Source organism: Gopherus flavomarginatus, chromosome 14, assembly GCF_025201925.1.
Source record: "Gopherus flavomarginatus isolate rGopFla2 chromosome 14, rGopFla2.mat.asm, whole genome shotgun sequence".
Taxonomy (NCBI): domain Eukaryota; kingdom Metazoa; phylum Chordata; order Testudines; family Testudinidae; genus Gopherus; species Gopherus flavomarginatus.
In genome coordinates this window covers 8,807,909-8,829,830 of record NC_066630.1, presented here as the reverse complement: position 1 = coordinate 8,829,830, position 21,922 = coordinate 8,807,909, and the positions used below count along the sequence as shown (strand labels likewise).

The window sequence follows — 21,922 nt, the reverse complement described above, 5'->3', positions numbered from 1 at the left end:
AAGTACAGAGAAGGGCAACAAAAATGATTAGGGGTATGGAACAGCTTCCATATGAGGAGAGATGAATAAGACTGGGACTTTTCAGCTTAGAAAAGAGACAACTAAGGGAGGGGCCTGGGGATCTGATAGAGGTCTATAAAATCTTGACTGTTATGGAGAAAGTGAATGAGGAAGTGTTTTTTACCCCCTTCACATAACACAAGATCCAGAGGTCACCCATTGAATTTAATAGGCAGTAGGTTTTAAAAAAATAAAATGAGTATTTTTTCACACAATGCACAGCCTGTGGAACTCATTGCTGGGGGATGTTGTGAAGGCCAAAGGTATAATTGGATTAAAAAAAAAATAGATAAGTTAATGGAGGACAGGTCTATCAATGGCTATTGGTCAGGATGGCCAGGGATGCAACCCCATGTTCTGGGATTCCCTAAACATCTGCCTACCTGAAGCTGGAACCGGATAATGAGGGTGGATCACTTGACATTTGCCCTGTTCTGTTCATTCCCTCTGAAGCATCTGGCACTGGTTGCCATTAAAAGACAGGATACTGGGCTAGATAGACCATTGGTCAGACCCAGTATGACCATTCCTATGTTCCAAAAGGCCTACATTTTCAGTGTAAACCTGGGAAGAATCTGAGACAATGGGAAAATGATTTCCATTCAAGACCACAGAGACCTCATTACAATGTCAGAATGATTTCAGTACAAGTCTACAAAGTTACTAAAATCATTTAAATGTACAACTGGAGACCTTTCCACAATGTCATTAGGATGTGATATTAACACATCAAAACCATTTCAGTGGTAATCCATGGAGAATCCATTAGGATGCCATTATATTCTGAAAGCATAATGCCAAATATGGTTGTTACATCCAAGTGGAAGAAAGGTTTTAATTTACTACACACACAAGTGCTCAAAGACTTTATTATATTGGTGCTATTGACTGTTGTTGTTGTTGTTGTTATAACCATTAACATGGCATAATTTAAACAATGTGATAACTCAAGACTAAATTCCCTGCTTTTGTTATTATCTGGTAATTGACTAATATGCTGTCTACTTTCTAGTTGGAAACACTTTTTTACTGTGACAAATAGAGGGATTAAAAAAGTTCAAGCCCCACTTGACCCAGTCTCTGCCTATTATGGTGTAACGGTTAAGGCACTAACTTAGGACCTAGTATACTGAAGTTCAGTTCCTACTTATGTCATCACACTCGAAGTCATTTAATATCTGTGTGCCTCAGTTATTCATCACTAAAATGGGAATAATAATTCTTTGTTTTTTCTATTTAAATTTGTTGTTTAAACTTCTGTTTAAAATTGTTAATGTCTCAGATCTGAGTTTGTTTCCGAAAATACATGCACACAGGGCCTAGGAAAATGGTGCTTTGATCTCAGTGTCTGGAGTAACACAAACAGCAATTATATGTGAGCTAAGGCACAAACATGATTCAAACAGGAAACTTAAAAAGTGGAAAGTTTAGAACAGAGGGTGGAGTTTGTCCACCTCTAACCTCCATGAACAACACCAAGTGATGGTCTCTTCTAAAACCAAACTGCAGAGATCAGTTTCTGAGCTGTGTTATAGTAGTTTCACAGATCTCTAATGGTGCTTTCCCCGCACAGATGGTGCTTGATATCAAATGGAGATGAATCTGTTCAGTAGCTATCATAGTCTCCTACTGCAACAACACTCCCAGGAGGAGAATGATGGTTGGCCTGCAAGGTTTGCTTCCTATCTAGCTTCCCTTCAAGGGGATGGTGCTCCAGACCATAGTTTGCATCACCAGGGTGCTGCTGGGGGGAGGGATAGCTCAGTGGTTTGAGCATTGGCCTGTTAAACCCAGGGTTGTGAGTTCAATCCTTGGGGGGGCCACTTAGGGATCTGGGGCAAAAATCAGTATTTGGCCCTGCTAGTGAATGAAGGGGGCTGGACTCAATGACCATTCCTTCCAGTTCTAAGAGATGGGTATATCTCCAATTATTTTTTTTTATGCTGCCACTGGCTTACCCCTGTCCCCATCCTCCTCACTTTCAGGCTGGAAGGGAGAAAAAAGTCAGTGGGAGGGTTAAAGGTTTATGAAGAGGCTCAAAGGGGAGTATGATGCATTGAGTGGCTGCTCCCTAGATCTCCAACATGCCTCCACAAATATAGAGAGACCCCAACACATAGTATGCATGTAGAGGGACCTTTGATGAGCTCCTGGAGTGGGAACCAGCACCATTAATCTGATGCTTCCTTCTTTTTCTTTCCTCTGTGAGCATTGTTGGATACCATCCAGCCCTGGGAAATTCTGCTGCAAAAGAGAGTTAGGTTAGATATTAGGAATAACTTTCCAACTAGAAGGCTAGTTAAGCTGTAGAATAGGCTTCCAAGAGAGGTGGTGGAATCTCCATCCCCAGAACAGGGTTTTAAGAACAGGTTGGACAAACCCCTGTCAGGGATGGGCTAGGTTTACTTGGTCCTGCCTCAGTGCAGGGGACTGGACTTGATGATTTCTCAAGGTTCCGTCCAGACCGACATTTCTATGATTTCCATAGCTTTGTGTGCATGAGCATTGTAAATACTGTAGAGAAGATAGAGACAGATGCTCAGTTATATATGAACATAGGTGAGGCGTTTCCCTCTCTTTTAAGAGGGAAAAATGCCCTCTTTGCCTGGAATTATCATTTGCTGCAGTCACACAAAAGCCACTAACAATGACATGGGCCTCGCAAATATAATCTTTCAATTCCAAAGCCCTAGGCAAAGATAGCGTAAACCCTGAATCAATACTTCTGAAATAAAGTCAAGACAAAGTTGACTATCTAACATTTTGGATGGAATTTTCAAAAGGTCCATTACCCCTGTTTCAGGCAAAATTTACACCTAAAATATATGTGACCAGACAAAATGAATTAGGGTTCAAATCAGATTCCTTGCATCTCCAGTTAAATGTTTGCTCCCACAACTGGATTGGAAAATGTGTCCCATTCCACTGAAGAACTTCTTAAACAGCAGCGCTTGTTTAAAAATGTCAAAGCTTGACATTTTTTGTTGGGGTGGGGAGGAGGAAAAATGTCATGATACGTTTCCCATTTTTCTACCAGTTCTATTGCTCAGTCTGTTTTTCCGTTCCTTTCATTCTGCTATGCCTTGTACTTGTTGTGCTTATTCTGTGTTGCAATTTATTCATGTCAATGAATTTTTCTTAATTTAGTTTCCTCTTAGTGGACCGGGTACTGCAAACACTCACACAAATAGCTCCAGGACTGTAAGGATTCCTCACATGCATACACACTGGGTCAAAATGTTCCAACCTGTTTGTTTTTTAACAAACAATGCAATTTTATTGAAAGTTGGAATATTTTTTTGAAAATATTGATTTTTATTTTTTTTCTAAAAAAAAAATATTGAAAAGAAACAAAGCAGTTCATTTCAAATTATTTTTGTTGTTTAATTCTGGTGTTTGAAAACCCAAAACAAAATTAAAATTTCCATTCAAAGCAGAATAAAAAATGGTGTGGTGAGGGTTTTTTGATTTTAAAAAAAATCAAAATCTTCTACAAAACATGTTAAACAAAACCATTTGATTTGAAGTTCTTCATGGAAACAAAACTGGTTTTTTTTCTACCAGCTCTACAAATATATGTATGGGTTTGCAGGATCAGAACTTAAGTTTCCTGTCCATCAGGCAACGGAAATGGGTTGGCTTTTGTTCTTTGCCCTAAATGTAGTGCTGAGTTACAATTCCAGTATAAGCCTGCCTTTTTTTTTTTTTTTTTTTCCCCAGCATCTACTGTAATGGGGTATGTGTTTTGCCCTGCTACTCATTCACTTCTCAACAGAGGTGTAGGGGACGGCCCATTGTTATCACTCTTTACTTACTAGTTTTATTGCTCAACTGTATGTTTATACACTGGCAGTGAAGTTGGTAAAATGTGCCCTTTAGAAGAAAATTACAGGAAGGAAAGGAGTGCTGTTTAAAAACAGACAACGTCAGCACAGCATATCACACATTAGCAAAAAGTCAGAGCCTATTTACATAGTCTTTAAGCATTTGATTAAAGATTTTCTAAAGGAACAAGTTTGCTGGCTGACACATTTAGCTCTTTAGGGGTCATCTTGCCCTTGATCCTTCTGAATTTGCCCCCAGAAATACCAAAGGAGAAAAATGCTGCCATGGAAACCAGTCTATTGTTATAACGAATACATTTTGGTTCCTAGTCAGGTGCCAGAGTCTTTGGCAAACACTAACTTCCTTTAACAAAAAGAAAAGCAGCTTGTCCCCAACAGGCCATGAAAAGGAGCAGTAGCCCTAATGTTTTCCAGCAAGCTGGGGGTTAACTTCATTCTCTGCAGCTCCCACGCAGGTTTACAGGGTGGAGTAATGAAGCAAGGCTGAGGCTTGAAAGCCCAATCAAGCCCTCAGCGGAAACCCAGGAAACTCTATAATAAGCAGCTACCTTACAAAGCTGAGCTTCCAGGGTCTCACCCTGTTGCTGAGTGGAGTGGGTGGAACTGCACTTCGTGTGGATCTGTGTTTAGGTTAAAAACTCCTTGTGGTTGTAATCTGCACCCTCTAAGGCATGAGTGAAGTACTTCCAGTCTTCCTGTCTTTACTTTAAAGTCAGGAAACACAATGAGAACAAAAAGGAACACATTTAAAATCTCTCTCAAGGGAAGAGTGGGAGAGCACTGTGTGTTTGCGTGTGATATGCTGTGTGGCAGCAGTGTTGAACTAACTAATGGAGGGGGCAAGTGGGCTGGGGTGAAGGGGTCTCTGTACGTGGGACCTGTCAACTGCATTGCTAGCTGCAAACATTCAAAAGCCATGAGTGAAGCCGTCAAAATCATGAGCCTGGCTTTAAAATCATTTTAAAAATATTTTTAAAATATATTTAAAGTTTACGTGTCTTGTGGCTTTACAACCATCCGCATTCACATTTTCAGGCTTATCTCTGCAACCATGAAGGCTAGAAACTTTTTTAAGTGAAAGCTGCAATTCTGGTATATTCACAGGACTTCAGGGCCTAGGGCTGTAAGAAAAACACTAAATATTGTGAGACTCGCAACGAGAGTGGAAGAATTGGCAACAGTACTTAAGCAGGATTAAACAGCACTAGTGACACAGCACCACAGATTAGGGAGGCGGGGGAAATATCTTGCTGTGGGATTCTAGTTTTCTTCCCAGGTTTTTGTACTAGGTCCATTGCTGTAGTGCCATGCAGAATAGAACTTTTCACTCTTGCAGCTTGCACTTCACCAAATTGCAATCTACTGCCCGACTAAATACAAGAAGGAGAAGGGAGCAAACAATACCCCAGAATGAACAACCCTAACCAAAACAGAAACTAAAAGTCTTCATATGCCCTGGTGAATGGTGAGGAGATGAGCATTTGAGATTTGTAGACAGCTCTGCCTTTATCACCCTTTCCAGATTTGCTTTGTGTCCCAGTGTGATCTGTAATGAATCATAGATCGAAAACAATAGTAGCCAGAGAGCTAAAAGAAGATGTGACCTTTTGTAAGGGGTGGTGGTGCAGAACACTAGGCATGACTTGTAGCCTAAATGTCTGCTCCTTTGTAACTTGCAGCACTGTCTAAGCTTGTCAAACAATAGTTACGCTAATAATTTTTATTTTCTCCTGGCAAACCCTCCTTGAGTGACGCACTCTTTGTTGTGTTTAAAGTAGATTGTATCTACATGCTAGTCTAGCACATGCCAACTCATTTCAAACACTGTGGCTTTGCAAGACAAAGATCATTCCAAGTGTCCTGTCCCACTACATGCAGATAAACTCATTTTAATAATTATGCCTTTGTAACAATACAGTTTATTTAAGCAAAACCTATAACTATTTATCAGCACAATAAAAAATGTAATGGCTTTCTATGTATAACTCAGTCCAAATTTCAGATCGGTGGGTATGACATCTGTCCACCTTATTAAAAAGAGTGAATTACAATTATAGATAATATTAAAGAGATTATAAAACATCTAGATAAGGCACTAGGTTGGGACTCAGGTGACCAGGGTTCTATATGTGGCTCTGTCATTAATCAGCTGTGTGACTCTGAGAAAATCACTTTCCTTCTTTGTGCCTCAGTTTCCTCCTCCACCCTTTGTTTGGATTGCCTATTTAGACTGTAAAGGTACAATCTATCACTACTTCTATATACAGTTTCCAGCACAACGGATTCCTATCCTCAACTAAAGTGTCTAAAACCTACTGTAATACGAATAATACTTAATAATGAACATGACATTGCCTAACCACCACTGTTTCTGTAAAGGAAAATCACGCTGTTTCTCCCTAGCAGAATTTTTTTCTATCTATCCATGTAGGGGCATGTCCAGCTTTCATTGGGGTGGTATCTGAGTGCTTTAGAGGGAGTCAACACATTTAAAGGACAAAGAAGAACTGTAAATTTATCTGGATACTGATATAGTAGCGAAATGTGTGCCTAATCTAGCTGCCCGACCCAGCAACCTGAGACTGCTGCTGCACAAAGGAGTCCAATGGACTTGGGATGGAAATCCTGAATAAAGAGTTTGAGAAACTAAATGAGTTAAAGAGGCCCCAGTCCTGAGGTACTGACGGTACGCACTAGAGCCAGGTCTATGCTACAAGCTTGGGTCAACACAAGTTATGGCAGCATAAAGCCATCATAGTTAGTATATCGCTTGTGCCAAGTTATCCTCAGATGACTCCAAGGAGGGTATCGATGCAGTCCTCTTAAAGCAGAATGGTCAAAACTGGACCATACTCAAATACCAGAGGTCAAGTGGCTTGTGCGTCAAAGGTGCTAACAAAAGCTGAGTGTCAATATGCTCAGAGAAGAAGGCTTTGACCTCAGTCCATGTGTGTAAAAAGTTTTGTTCTTTATTTATGGAAAGACAGTGTTAGCTGAAACTGACCATAAACCACTTATTATTGCCAAAAGGGCCTTCCCCTTCCCCTTCACCCTCCTGCCGAGAATACAGATCTTAGTTTTTCACTTAAAGGTGTGATTTGCAAATTCAGTACAAACCTGGGAGAAATTTGATGGCGCCAGACGCTCTCTGGAGAGCATTCAGCCAAAGTAACATGGCACAAAGTCCAGAGCTAGCCATTATGCATGTCAATTTGATTTTTAAAAGAAAATTCTCAGGTCTCACAGGCCATGTGGACTGTGATTGCCAGAGCAGCAGCTCAGGATGAGAACCTGCAGAAACAGAGATGATAACATGTACCTGCCACAGGAGGGGGAGAGGGGTTGCAAGGGTTAATTATTTAACTGTTAGATAAGTGTGAAAACCTCTATGACTGAAGGATAAGGGAAGAGAGGCCAGATAAAGGGAGGAACCAAAAGATGAATGAAATGACTGTACTAGCTAAGTTCTTCTTCCCTAACAATTTATCTATATTACTCAGACAGATGAAGAACGGGCACTGACAGCAATTGAACAAGAGAAAGAAGTGATAGCTCTTCCTCCCAAAGAAGCTTGCAAATGTCACAAAGAAGACTTGGCAAACAGTTTACATGTAAGGCTCATTACATAATGCATAACTGTACTTTGTGGAAATACGGACTCACCCCAATATCCCACATTATTTTACTTAGAGAGGGGGCCAACCTGTGAAATTCATGTCTAGTTTTAGATGCAAACTTCCTCAAGGGTCTGGTGGGGTTCAGATCTGTCCTTTTCATTTGGGTGGCTTTCTGAATGAACAGTTGAATTCAATTAATGGTTGAATAATTGATTTACTTTGTTCTGATTAGTGATGATGGTGAGTTAAGTGAACCTCTGAACTGCAAATGACTTGAGTTAAAGCTTGGGCAGCACAGACAACTAACTGCTCTTGGTCCATCACCAACGGGTAGAGGATTTAGCATAGTTATGCAAATTTATGTGCAAGATGCACAGCTCTTCAGGTGTCACACTCTGCCCCAGCTCAGTTCTAGCAAACTCGTCATAAAATCTTAGTGCATGTAGGCCACAGGACTGGAAAGGACCTGCTGGGTCATAAAGTCCAGCCCCTTGTTATTGCAGGCAACCCTGTCATGTAATCCCTTTTTTAAATTTTATCCAGCTCCATCTTAAAACTTGTTAGGTGGTTTGCCCCCACTATTTCTATTGGGAGGCTGCTCCATGATGGTTAGGAACCACCTTCTAATTTCCAGCCTAAATTCATTCATGTCCAGTTTATACCCAGTTTACACTCATATGGTCCTATTTTCTTCCCGTAGTCCCACAGCATTCCTAGCATCTAAATCAATGATATTCATGTCATGGCTCTAGAACCATAGACAATTCCGTGAAATATTACATGGGGCTTTCACTGGGCTTGGATCACGTGATTTACAAATAGCCATGTGTAAGAGATGATGTGGGGGAAAGCACACATGTACACTGCCCTGAAAGGAACACTGGATTGCATTCTATCTCTGGAGGAATATTTTAAATACTCAATGGGGAAAATTAATAATATACTGTAAGGAATATATACATGATCATATATGTATGAAAAAAATATGCTGGAGGATAGAAATCTAGGAAATGCTGATCCGCTAAAACTAGGAACCAGGGAATATTGTAGTACTGAGTATTTGATATTTTTTGGTTTATTCTCCACTGCTGCCATCTCTCAAACTTGCAGACACAATTTATTTCCATGTTTATTTGCTCTTTTTTTTTTTTTTTTTTGGCAAAACATTGATTATTTTTTCTTGTGTTTCTAGTGAACCTAGCAGTTAGTTTATTTTCTTAGTTGATTTTTATTTTGTCATTCATCAAATGGCATCACAAATCTGGAAATTAGGGTGACCAGATGTCCCGATTTTTATAGGGACAGTCCTGATATTTGGGGCTTTTTTTTTTTTTTGTATGGGCTCCATTTACCCCCCAGCCCTGTCCTGATTTTTCACACTTGCTGTCTGATCACCCTACTGGAAATAGGATTTGTTAATGAATTTGTGCTCCCTTTACTGGATCTATGATAGTAGCTTCCAAAGATTTGTAGTTGGTACAAAAGCAGTGGTTGTCTTTCATGTCTGATCATTCTGGATATTTGATCAGTGCCGTACACCCCACACAGATAAATGAAATCTGTAAGACTTGGTCAAATATTAGATCTGAACTTCTGGCCAAACTTATTTATTATTTTTAATGCAGCTTGATTGCATGATGCAGTTTTTTCCTGGATCATTTTACACTGATTTTAACTTCCCACCAGGTTGATTTACAAACTGGACTCTCTGAGTTTTCTGTGCTACAACGCAGAATAACGCATGGCTGGAACGAGTTTATAGTAGACAATACAGAACCAATATGGAAGAAATATCTAGACCAGGTAAGGATTACATGTGTAGCTGTGGTGCAGCCCATTAAAAGGTGGTTTCAAATTTCTGTGGTACACAGTAGTACTCACCAGTGAGAAAATCTGTTCTGATCAGATCTGAGCCATTTCCATATATTAGAAATTGTATGGCTTTCTATGGCCCCAATCCAGCAATGAGCTCTGCATAGAGACACAGGGACTCACTGAGCCTGGGGGAAAATCATGGCAAGATCATGGTCCATGTGTGTATTGCATGGAGATAGATTTAAAGATCCACCCTTTCCTTAAGATGCTGCATGCTCTGTATAAATCAAGAGACTTACCATGCTTTGCACCAGCTGCAAAACAATAACAATATTGTTATTGAATAACGATATTCATTTCCTTCTCAGGCCAATGATAAAAGAAAGGAAGTTTCTATAAAGACAGTGATAACTGAGGCATATTCTGATTTCAGTTACGACACATTTCAGTGCATGAAACTGATGAGCACTAAATCTTCAGCAAGAAAGGATGAAGTTAACTTCAGCTCTTGTGCAAGTGTAATAAATGCAATATTGCGATATCCCTTTGAAGATCGAGTGATTCAAATAATGGAAGAAACAAACTATAGGGGTGATGTCTTTAATCTTATTCATCCTAGGCTGAGTTATCGTTCATTAGGGGCACATGGAATCTCATGTGTATTAACGGATCTCACAAGCTGACTGTAACTTTCGTCTGTGCCTTGGAGCTTTTACCAAAACAGGGATTATGTTTTGATAGAGATTTATTGTTTTGTTTTGACTTTTCTTACTAATCAGTTTTGCCTTTGGTTTCACTTTAGATGGATGCTAAGGATTGTAAACTTTGTTTATTTTATTTAAGGGTTCACTTTTGTTTCACTGATTTCATTCCTCTCCTCCTTATTCAGAGTCCTTCAAGCAGCTTCATATAACCATCTATAAATTTTCTAAGCTTGTTTTTAAAGCATACTTTGCACCTAATTAAAAATGACATATTGGTGCTTTGCCCTTCACCAGCTTGACCCTTTTAACAAGGAATTTTCTTTTCAGAGTACAGAATGGATTTTTTTTTTTTTTTTTTTTTTTTTTTTTTTTTTTTTTTTTTAGTACAGTCATGCTCTCTAACAACCCTTCAGTCTCCTTGGAAGTGTTACTTGTTGGAGTACACAATTCACACTCATAAATTTGAATGACCCGTAACATGCATTTTTAAATGTCCAATGGCCTGGCTCCTTTCACTTACTATATGTTATGCATCTATGCTCAATCTTTTGTTAAGAATGGGAACTAAGGACTTGAGTTTCATGAATGATTTCAATGAGAGCTGGCTCAAGCCCAAATTCCTATAGGGTGTATCTTCATAACCTATTGTGTGTGTGTGTGTGGGGGGGGGGGGGGGAGCGTTTCTTTTCTTTTTTGTTCTTTATCTTACTTAATTCAATTACATCACTTCCAGTGGTTACTAAGGCCTGGTCTACACTGGGGGAGGGAATTGAACTAAGATACGTCAACTTCAGCTACGCTATTCTCATAGCTGAAGTTGCGTATCTTAGATCAACTTAGATTGACTTACTTCACGTCCTCGCGGTGTGGGATTGACGGCTGCTGCTCCCCCATGGACTCCACTTCCGCCTCTCGCCCTGGTGGACTTCCAGAGTCGCCAGGGAGCACATTCGGGGATCGATCACTACTCGCCGGATTGGCGGGTAGTGTAGACATACCCTAAGTGAGGTCAAGATTTTCACAAATGAAGCTTAAAATTAGGCTCCTAAATCCATATTTAGGTCCCTAAATAAGTGACAAGGTTTTCAAAAGACCCGAGCATCCAACAGTTCCTATTGATTTGCAAGAATGATGCAGTAGCACTAATTAAAAGAATTCTTCATCCCATTCACGTTTGTTCTTCTTTGTAAAGAAGTCCGTCATTAAAATGTGTCACTAACAGGGAACTAATGAGCCTTATTTTTTTTAAATGGTTTTTTGAACTAAAACCAAAATCTCTTATTTCTTTATTTTAGTTTAAGAATCCACTCATTCTATTGCTGCTGGCTTCTGCGTTAGTAAGTGTAATTACTAAAGAGTATGAGGATGCTGTGAGTATTGCAATGGTAAGTTATTCACCTGGAAGTGGAATCACCTGGAAATTGAAGCTAGACAAATTCAGACAGGAAATAAGGCAGATGGTTTTAACAGTGAGGGTAATTAACCAGTGGATCAGGTTTATGGAGAATTCTTCATCACTGGCAATTTTTAAATTGAGGTTGGATGGTTTTTTTCTATAAGAGCTGCTCTAGGAATTATTTGGGGGAAGTTCTATGGCTTGTGGTCAGACTTAGATGCTCACAGTGGCCCTCTCTGGCCTTAGAATCTCAGAATCACCTGTAATGCAAGCACTGCATTAGTTGCAATTAACATGCCCATGAATTTAATACCTCTTTCTCCTTAGGCAGTACTAATTGTGGTTACAGTGGCCTTCATTCAGGTATGTCCTAAGAATCCTTAACTTTGCAGCAGAGCTCTGCATCTCAGTTGATGCCCCGTTTTGGAGTAATCCTGCTTTTGTAACTTAGTTTTATGCTGCTCTCTCATAAGGAGTATCGCTCTGAAAAATCTTTGGAAGAGCTCAACAAACTAGTCCCCCCAGAATGCAACTGGTAAGTCATGCATAGGTATTCATTTTCTTTTAGTTCCAGTTGTGGGGGAAAAGCCAGATAATGAAGGCAACAATTCTGATGCTTGTGCATATAATGAATTGCTGATAACTGTCTTTTTGGATGGGGCATTTTACAGATGTTCAGTTGGTAATACATTGCCTTAGTGCATGGAATTATATCTCCCTCTTATAATTTGCCCTGGTGTTTGCAGTTGCAGGAGTTCTCCTATAGTGGAGATGGCTGAAGTTCGTGTTTTAGTGCTTACGTTCCTGGGTTTGAGCCCCAGTGATTAGCATGGGGTTTATATGCGAGTAGCCAAAGGTTCCTTACACGTGATCCAAGGGACGAGCTAGCTTCAGTCAATAGGACTGAGAGTCCAGCTACACCTGCAAGTCAATACTGGTTTCTCAGTTGTGCAGTAAACAAATTTTTGTCAGTGAGCATATGGAAATAACCATTAATCCTAAGTTGGCATTTGTGCCTGATGGGCTGAGAAATGATCCTACCATATTCATTAGGCTTCCCAACTCCCACTAATGTCCCCTGGGGGGGAAGTAGGATTTCTCATCCTATTTTATACAAATCTTATTTCCATTTCCTTTTGGTTTTTTGGCCCTGTGACTGAATCCTTGAACTAGTCTCTTCCCCCTACTCTTGTACCATCTTTGCACCACTGCTGTCTGTAATTCATATGGACTGAGTTGTACCAGCTGCCAGCGATCCACCCGCTCCCCAAGGATAAATCCATCATCTGGAAATTCCTGAAGTGTAAGGATGGCCCAGACATATCCCCTTTTCCTTGGATACAACCCCTCCTAAACTGGAAGCTGGAGGGACTGGCAAAGGAGTCAGTATAGCATGTTTACACCATCTGATGATTCCCCAGTACAGGGAGAATCCCCCACTGGCCATAGTCTCTGACATTAGGATACCTTTGCCCTGGGAGACTCACAAAAAGCAACTCTAATAGACTGAAGGACCTGGCCCATTGGTGTGCATATTAGGGATTTGCATACATCCAAGTAAATCTCGCCCTCGGAGATGTCCCAATAAGCTTCTTTCACAGACTAGACTCCTTCCCAGTCTGGGCCCAGTCTTTTCCCCTGGTACAGTCCTCATCTGTTCCAGCAGGCATTTTAGGTGAAAAGCAAGGGCTTTCTCATGACTGGGACCACCCTTCTTCTGCTCCATCCACTTTTATAGCTTTGGCATAAGGCAGGAATCCTTTGTCTCTCTGACTCCCCACCCTCTTTCTAAATGGAAAAGCAGCAGGTTTAAGATGAGTTCCAGTATCATGTGACATGGTCACATGTCCTGTCAGACCCCTAGTCTCCATTTTCTAAAGGGCTGGCCTGCACGTACCCTGGAAAGTTTGCAAGTAAACAGCCATTTACAACCAATTGTCCTAGTCAATGGGAGCCATCAAGATTTTAAGCCACCATTAATGGCCCATACTTTGCATAATTACAATAGGACCTCAGAGTTATACTTCATATTTCTAGCTTCAGATACAAGAATGATACATTCATACAAATATAACCTACTGAATACATTCATCCTAACCTTTGTAATGATACCTTACAAGAGGCCTTTTGCATAAAGCATATTCCAGTTACATCATATTCACATTCATAAAGCATATAGAGGGCAACATCAGACTTGTATCTTTGAAAATTAGTTCTGTCATGACCAATACAAAGAAATGGTTCGTGTTGAGGTTATAATTATTGTGTCAAAAATGAGGCGTGGTCTTTTCTACTTCAATGGTCATTGAACTTTGTACCTTACAAATACTCTGGTTACCTTTGCCTATTTCCTCCAGTGAATTTCACAGAGTAGGTACCTTATCTTTTCAAAGGTGAACATTTATTACAACAACATGGAAAAACACCAGTTCAGTAATTCTACCTTTAAACAGCTTGCCAAGTATTATAGTCCCTTGCATCTGCCTGTAAGCGGTCTTTAAAGTTCAAACGGGGGGAAAGCACTCCAATTCATGATATTCAGGTTAAATGTACATTATTACTGAAATCTAAAGCTTCCATAATCCACTCATGTGTTTGTGCATTAAAGCTAAATTTGGAGTAGGAATATAATCTCCTTTCCTCATCCTTAGTTAGATGATAAACTCTTATTTAGATCGGAATATCTCTGGGGCAAGGACCTGCTCCTTATATTTGCCTAGCACGCTATTTGGCCTATTTAAATAGTATCATTTTCTCAATGTACTGCAGCATAAGGGAAGGAAAACTGCAACATCTTCTCGCCCGAGACCTGGTCCCAGGAGACATTGTGTGTCTTTCTATTGGAGACAGGGTTCCTGCAGATATCAGACTGATAGAGGTAAACACCAGTTCACACATAAACGATAACGTCGATTTGTTCGTCTATATTGTGATAAAGGTTCCATGTAGTTACATTTTTAATTAGGTTACAGACCTGCTGGTGGATGAATCTAGTTTTACTGGAGAAGCTGAGCCTTGCAGTAAGACTGATGATCCCTTACTGGAAGCCGGAGACCTAACAACGCTGAATAATGTTGTTTTCATGGGAACACTGGTGCGATATGGGAAGGGAAAAGTGAGTCCTATATACTCTCCATATCATCCACCTGTAAATAATAGCTAGAGAGTCTTTTAAGTAAGGTCAGTATTTTGCGTGATTCTCATTGCTATTTTCCTAATCCAGGGGATAGTTATCGGAACTGGTGAAAACTCACAGTTTGGAGAGGTGTTTAAATTGATGCAAGCAGAAGAGGTAAGGGACAAGAATTCTGTTTGTTTTGTTGGTACAGAGCTGTGTGGTACTGTCGTAGGACCCAAGTCTCCATATTGTTACTCAAATACTGAAGGTCAAAGTGCTGTTTGTAGGGAGGGTGGTCACAAGCTTCAGGCGTTGCAATAGGATTTAAGAGAGCTGGATTCAAGTCCCAGCTCTGCCACAATCTTTGGTGATCTTGGGCATGTCACTTATTCTCTCCATGCCTCTGGTCCCTATCTGTGAACTGATTAATGCTTCTGTCTTGTCTATTGAGATTATCAACTCTAATGGGCATTTTTCTCTCACTGTGTATATGGTGTACAGTGCCTGCACAATAAGCCCCGGATCTCAGTTTAGGGTTGCTCCAGCGATGATAATCCATGGTTGTATTTCTTGTCACTGATTCTACTCATGCGCCTCATTTTACATAACAGAAACCAACTTAGAGTTTTTTTTCTCTTCACGTTTTCAGACCCCTAAAACTCCTCTACAGAAAAGCATGGATAAACTGGGGAAACAACTTACTCTTTTCTCCTTTTGCATAATTGGTGAGTTTGCCCGAATGCCCTGTATAAACTATGATGCATTCCATTATGAATGCATTCCCGGGTCCCTGGAGCAACTTTTTCTAAAGGGCCCTTTTACATAGAGTGTCTCAGTTTTTGAGTGTCTGGCCTGCGACCCCTTGAGATGAGAAATCTCTTGAAATCCCTCACAGATTCTTAACTTCCATTTTTCAACTGGCTTTTCTTCCCCTCTCCTAGGTTTAATAATGCTGATTGGCTGGTTGCAAGGAAAGCATCTTCTCAGTATGTTCACTATTGGAGTGAGGTGAGGATTGGAAAGAACTCTTTTATTATTACAGTGAAACACGTCCCACTGAGTGGTTGCATTTAAGAGGTTGCTTGAGACAATGGAAGGCACTTTTTTCTGTGGGGGGGGGGGAAACCTCAATATTTGTGTTAGTCTGTAAATATGTGGCTTGGTTCTGCACCACAGAAGCCAATGTGAGTTTTTCTATTGATTTCAGTGAATGTAGAATCTGACCTTACTATTCATTTAATGTCAAATGAAGGAACAAAAGAAGGCTTGAGGTTTTATTTTATTTCGATGGGGCAACAAACTGGTACATAATTTCCCTAATGTCCAAATTCTGCCATGAACATATTTCTACTGAGCTTGGAAGAATCTACATAAGAATAGCCTTCCCCACCTTGATCCCTGCCATAAAAGTCCTGGAACGTCTTAAGAGGCAGCAATTTTAAAACAAATACAAGAAAGCACTTCTTCACACAATGTACAGTCAATCTGTGGAAGTCGTTGCCAGGGGATGTTGTGAAGACCAAAAGTATAACTGGGTTCAACAAAGAATTAGATAAGTTCATGGAGGATACACCCATCAATGGTTATTCAGCCAAGATGATCAGGCATACAACCCTGTTCTGGTTGTCCCTAAACCTCCAACTGCCAGAAGATGGGACTGGATGACAGGGGATGGACCACTCAAAATTGCCTTGTTCTGTTCATTCTCTCTGAAGCATCTGGCACTGGCCACTGTGAGACAGGATACTAACCTAGATAGACCATAGGTCTGACCCAGTATGGCCATTGTTCTGGTCTTATGTCTGTGCTATAAATTAAGAGGAATGTTACATTGACAAATATTCTCCCTTCTCTGACGTGTTTATAAAGCCGGGGATGTTACATTTGTACCTGACACATGGCAATACATGCACAACCCCTTAATCAAATACTATAAACCATCTGTTTGAGTAATATTTGGAAAATGTATCCTTAAGTGTTGCCATAGCTCTAAGATTATTCATTATCCAGCACTGTGTGGAAATAAAAATATGGGTGGAGGTCAGCATGGAAGAAACTAAAGTAGTTTGGTTTCACACTCACAATGGCTAAGGGGACATTGACAAAGGAGAAAAGTGTTTGTCAGCATTTCTTGACTAAGAATTTCACAGGTGCTGAGACACAAAGCTCCAACTCACTCCAGTTGGGATTGAATCTGGGTCTACTACATCCTAAGCCAGTGCTCTGACCACCAGTTTATTGGCTATTCTGGGGTCTCTTGCTCTCTTTTTCACACACACAAAAAAAAAAAAAAAAAATTCCAAAGGTCTCAGTTTCACTCCTTATCTAAATGAAAACAAATTTCAAAGTTTCAACATTTTCCGCAAAATGGAATTGTTGCTTTCTGGCCAGCCTTAGTACTAATCACCCCAGGAAACTGAGCCTGCCCGAGTTGTCTGAAATTTGACACCCGGAAATTCAGGCAATTAAATTCAGTAGTCACTTTTTGAAAATGTTTGCCTTAACCCATGTTTTAATCCTGAGCTAGTTTTTATGCTTAATATAAACATTTATTGCCTTATAACACCAGATGTCCTTTATGACCCATTCGTACCTGCCTACAGAACAACAGAGGGTTATAAAATGATTGTCAGTTTGTATTTTCTCTGGCATAACTGTGCACAATGCCAGAAGCCAGTCTGGTTTTCTAGGGCTTTGTCTACACTACCACGGTAAATCAACCTATGATACGCAACTCTAGCTACATGAGTACGGGGGTCGAGTGTAGAGCGATCTGCTGTCAATTTGGTGGGTCTTCACTAGACCTGCTAAATCGACCACTAGTAGAGTGATCTCAGAGTGTCGATCCCAGCTGTAGGGTAGGCATAGCCTATGGCACCAAGAGATCATTTGGGATTCCAGGCTGCTCAGAATAGAATTAACTCTCTGAGTATGGCTTTGATGCATCTAGGAGAGTAAGTCAGTGGGTATGATTGAACCATGCTGCCAAGCAAAGTTGAACCTTAATCTTCAGAAATTAAAGATCCCAAATTCCCAGATGTAAGGAAATGTAAGCAATGTTCAAAATTGTGCTCACTCTTCAGACTCATTTAAATGGAGAAGGACATGTAGAGGATTATTGTACATATTTTATATTTCATTTATGTATTGGGAATTTGAGCTGCTAATATTCAACGGTCACAAGATTTCCATTCCAGACCGTCCTATTCAAGAGGACATTCATGCCTTCTGGAAATGCTTATTTGCCATGTTCGAGTGTATGCTTGGGTGCAGTGCCTTGTGGTGTGACACGTTGTTGTAACTGGAAACCTATTCTTTTGCTATATTGCAACCCAGCCTGGCCGTGGCTGCCATTCCAGAGGGGCTGCCCATTGTGGTCACGGTGACGCTGGTGCTGGGCGTTCTAAGGATGGCCAAGAAAAGAGTGATTGTGAAGAAGCTGCCCATAGTAGAAACTCTAGGTAAGGCTGCTGATGGTCACATCCAAAAACAAAGCCATGTATTCATCTGTCCAGTCTATACAAATCTGCAGCTCAATTGGCTACTAGCTTGCTTAGCTAACCCAGGGGACTGGTGTTGTGATTTGAACCAAGGGCTGGAGCAACCCAATAACCCAAATTCTTTGAAATTGTCTCTCTCTTCCTCTTCACTCTCCAATATGTTCTTCATCCCCTTCTTTAGTCCCAAGGGCCACTAAAGTGGCACACCAGGAACACTGCTGAGATCAAAAGGCTAATGTGCTGTTGTAACCCTTTCTTTCCATGGAATTGGCTGTCCTTGACCAGCTGTTCTCTCCTTCTAAGACCTGCCTATCTTGCTAATGCACCCAGGTCTGCCTCTTCACTTCCATCCCACTCTGTTGATCCATATGCTTCTCCTGTCCTGTACCTGGCTGGAAGACAGCTGCTGCCCCTGCACTAGAGCAACTGACACAATGGTATAGGCCAACTCAACTGCTGTTCTTCCCTGTCTACCTGCCCACCTCACTGATACTCCTCTGCCTCCTCTTCACAATGGCATGCCTAAAATTACTGTCTCCTAGTAGGGTCTCTGGCCCTGTGGGTTAGTACGGAGCATTGCATGAGGGGAAACAGAGATTTCCTATATTGAGCACCACTCTAAATTCTGATGATGGAAGGCATTTATCTACAAGGGTCTAGGAGCACAAGATAGCATCATGCAGCTTCACATGGCTACTGAAGAGCCTTACCCATCATTTATGACACAGATATAACTCCCGTTGACTCAGGAACACGGAACGTAGGACTGGAACGGATCGCCTGTGTAATAACCTTAGTCCCAGATTTGGACCTTAGCGTCCAAAATATGGGGGTTAGCATGAAAACCTCCAAGCTTAGTTACCAGCTTGGACCTGGTACCTGCTGCCACCACCCAAAAAATTAGAGTGTTTTGGGGCACTCTGGTCCCCCTGAAAAACCTTCCCTGGGACCCCAAGACCCAAATTCCTTGAGTCTCACAACAAAGGGAAATAATCCTTTTTCCCTTCCCCCCTCCAGGTGCTCCTGAAGAGATACACAGACACAAGCTCTGTGAAACTACACAAAGGGACTCCCCCTCTCTGTTCCCAATCCTGAAAACAAAAAGTACTTTCCTATTCCCCCAGAGGGAATGCAAAGTCAGGCTAGCAATCCAACACACAGATCTCCCCTTTTCTTCCTCCCACCAATTCCCTGGTGAGTACAGACTCAATTTCCCTGAAGTAAAGAAAAACTCCAACAGGTCTTAAAAGAAAGCTTTATATAAAAAGAAAGAAAAATAAGTACAAATAATCTCTCTGTATTAAGATGATACAATACAGGGTCGATTGCTTAAAAGAATATTGAATAAACAGCCTTATTCAAAAAGAATACAAATCAAAGCACTCCAGCACTTATATTCATGCAAATACCAAAGAAAAGAAACCATAGAACTTACTATCTGATCTCTTTGTCCTTACACTTAGAAACAGAAAATTAGAAAGTAGAACTACTTCTCCAAAGCTCAGAGAAAGCAGGCAGACGACAAAAGACTCAGACACTCAATTCCCTCCACCCAAAGTTGAAAAAATCCGGTTTCCTGATTGGTCCTCTGGTCAGGTGCTTCAGGTGAAAGAGACATTAACCCTTAGCTATCTGTTTATGACAGCCTGACTCTCTGAGTCCGGTCCCTGGCTATCACAGGCAACCCTGTCTCATAATCCCATTTATAAATTTATCAAGTTCCATCTTAAAACGAGTTAGTTGGTTTGCCCCCTCTACTTGCATTGAAAGGCTGTTCTAGTACCTCACTTCTCTGATGGTAAGAAACCTTCTAATTTCCAGGCTAAATTTATTCATGGCCTGTTTTAGTCCCATTTGTTCTTCTGCCAACATTGTCCTTAGTTTAAATGGTTCTTCTCTCTCCCTGGTATTTATCTCTCTGATATTGAAAGCAGTTGTGTTCCTTTTTTACCCCTGTTAGGTCTCCAGGATCAGGGACCCTGCTTGCTAAGAAACAGTCCTCTCACCCTTATCTCCATCTTATCTGCACTGATTCTAATGCCAGGACATGTGGAGCTGCCTGCCTCAAACTCATAAAAGAATTGATTGGATTCCAAAAATTGCCAGCCCTAAATGGGCCTCTTCAGCCAATAACTAGAACCTTTGTGATAATGTCCAAGCATTACAAGGAGCAACGTTCTTCTACTTGTTAACGACACAAGTCCACAGAACTTTTGTAAAGAGCATATTTGTCCTTCATTCAACTTTTTATTTAATTCTGCAAATAATTAAATTCAGACTAATTAAAGATAATGATTTGGTCTGGACTAATCCTTCAAAATTGCAATTAACTTAATCACAGGCCAATCTGCTTTCTTCTGTCTGGGTTCTTATATGGCACTCGTCATTATCACGGTATCTGAGCTCAACTCATTTTGCCAGCTCTGGTGGAAATGATTCCATCCATTTAAGTGACTAAAATTAGAGGACCTGATTTTCCTTTACATTAAAGCCTCTTTGTCCTGCTTTAGCAGTGTAAATTGGCCCTGCAATGGACATCAGTCTAATTCACTCCCACTCTAAATCTGCTTAAATTGTCAGTGCAGTGCAAAGAGGCATTAGTATAAATGGGAATCAGGTCCAGAATTTGTGCTGAATTATATTGTATTTGTATTGAGTGTTTATTTTTCAAATTGAGTATTATTATTTCAAAGCAGAGTTTGAATGTGGAATTGCCTCTCTCAGCATCCTATCTGCCTTAGGGACTCTTATGGCCCCCATTATTGTCATAACTAAGAGTCTCTCACAATCTTCAATATATTTATCCTCACAACACCCCTGTGAGGTAGGGAACAGCTTTTATCCCCATTGTACAAATAGGGAACTGAGGCCTGGTCTACACTGGGGGGGTGGGATCGACCTAAGATACGTCGACTTCAGCTATGCTATTCTCGTAGCTGAAGTTGCGTATCTTAGGTCAACTTACCTTGAGTCCTCACGGCGCAGAGTCGACTGCCACTGCTCTGCCGTTGACTCCACTTCCACCTCTCACCATGGTGGAGTACAGGAGTCGATGGCAGAGTGATCGGGGATTGATATATTGCATCTACACTAGACGTGATAAATCGATTCCCCAATAGATCGATCACTACCCACTGATCCAGCGGGTAGTGTAGACGTACCCTGAGATACAGAGGGTATGTCTAGACTGCACCAAAGCACCCGTAGATGGCCTGTGTCAGCTGACACAGACTTGAGGGGATTGGGCAGTGGGCTATAAAATTGTCATGTAGCTCTCCGAGCTCAGGCATTTAAATTGCAATTTTGTAGCCCACAGCCCAGGCCCTGCAAACCTGAGTTAGCTGAGTCGGGCCAGCTGTGGGTGTTTTATTGCAGTGTGGACATACCCTGTGAGGCTAAATGACTTGCCCAAGGTCCCATAAAGAGTTTGTGGTGGAGCAGGGACTGAATCCATCTTGACCCAAAACAAAAATAAGTGTCATTGGGATCCCCCTTGCACCATCGTCCAAGAGAATGATGAACTGCTGAGTGAGTCTTCGGGCACCTCAGCACCCATTGTCTCACCATCTCTCTCTTAGGCTGCTGAGTTTTTATCTTTTTTTCCCCATATTTCCTCTCAGCTTGTCAGTCATGACCTTGCAGCTCTGAGAAACTGATCGCTCTCTCAGAAATTAACACCTTCTCTGAACCATGCAACATTGATGTTCAAGAGTGATGGAACCTTCCTTCCAACAGCTGTCTCCTACCAGATCCCAAACCCAAATCATATACATGGTAGTAAAATGCCTTATCAAGCCACGAGAGAGGCACAAACATGTTTGCACTGGTTTTCTCTTAGCCCTTAATGAGGGGTTAGAAAATTCACCC

The 21,922-nt window shown here is 41.0% G+C and overlaps 1 protein-coding gene across 3 annotated transcripts in view; it reads left to right on the top strand.

The window, feature by feature from the left end:
* ATP2C2 (ATPase secretory pathway Ca2+ transporting 2) overlaps positions 1 to 21,922 on the top strand; it is a 39,590-nt gene that overhangs the window by 2,612 nt on the left and 15,056 nt on the right. For 2 of the 3 annotated variants that reach the window (XM_050923247.1, XM_050923249.1), the window contains exons 2-12: positions 7,410 to 7,516; positions 9,209 to 9,325; positions 11,337 to 11,426; positions 11,765 to 11,800; positions 11,911 to 11,972; positions 14,207 to 14,315; positions 14,403 to 14,552; positions 14,661 to 14,729; positions 15,205 to 15,280; positions 15,497 to 15,563; positions 17,892 to 18,016. In XM_050923247.1, coding sequence (XP_050779204.1) covers positions 7,410 to 7,516; positions 9,209 to 9,325; positions 11,337 to 11,426; positions 11,765 to 11,800; positions 11,911 to 11,972; positions 14,207 to 14,315; positions 14,403 to 14,552; positions 14,661 to 14,729; positions 15,205 to 15,280; positions 15,497 to 15,563; positions 17,892 to 18,016 — 1,008 coding nt within the window. Of the gene's footprint in view, positions 1 to 7,405; positions 7,517 to 9,208; positions 9,326 to 11,336; positions 11,427 to 11,764; positions 11,801 to 11,910; positions 11,973 to 14,206; positions 14,316 to 14,402; positions 14,553 to 14,660; positions 14,730 to 15,204; positions 15,281 to 15,496; positions 15,564 to 17,891; positions 18,017 to 21,922 lie in introns of all 3 variants that reach the window. The other variant, XM_050923246.1, reaches the window with a different exon arrangement.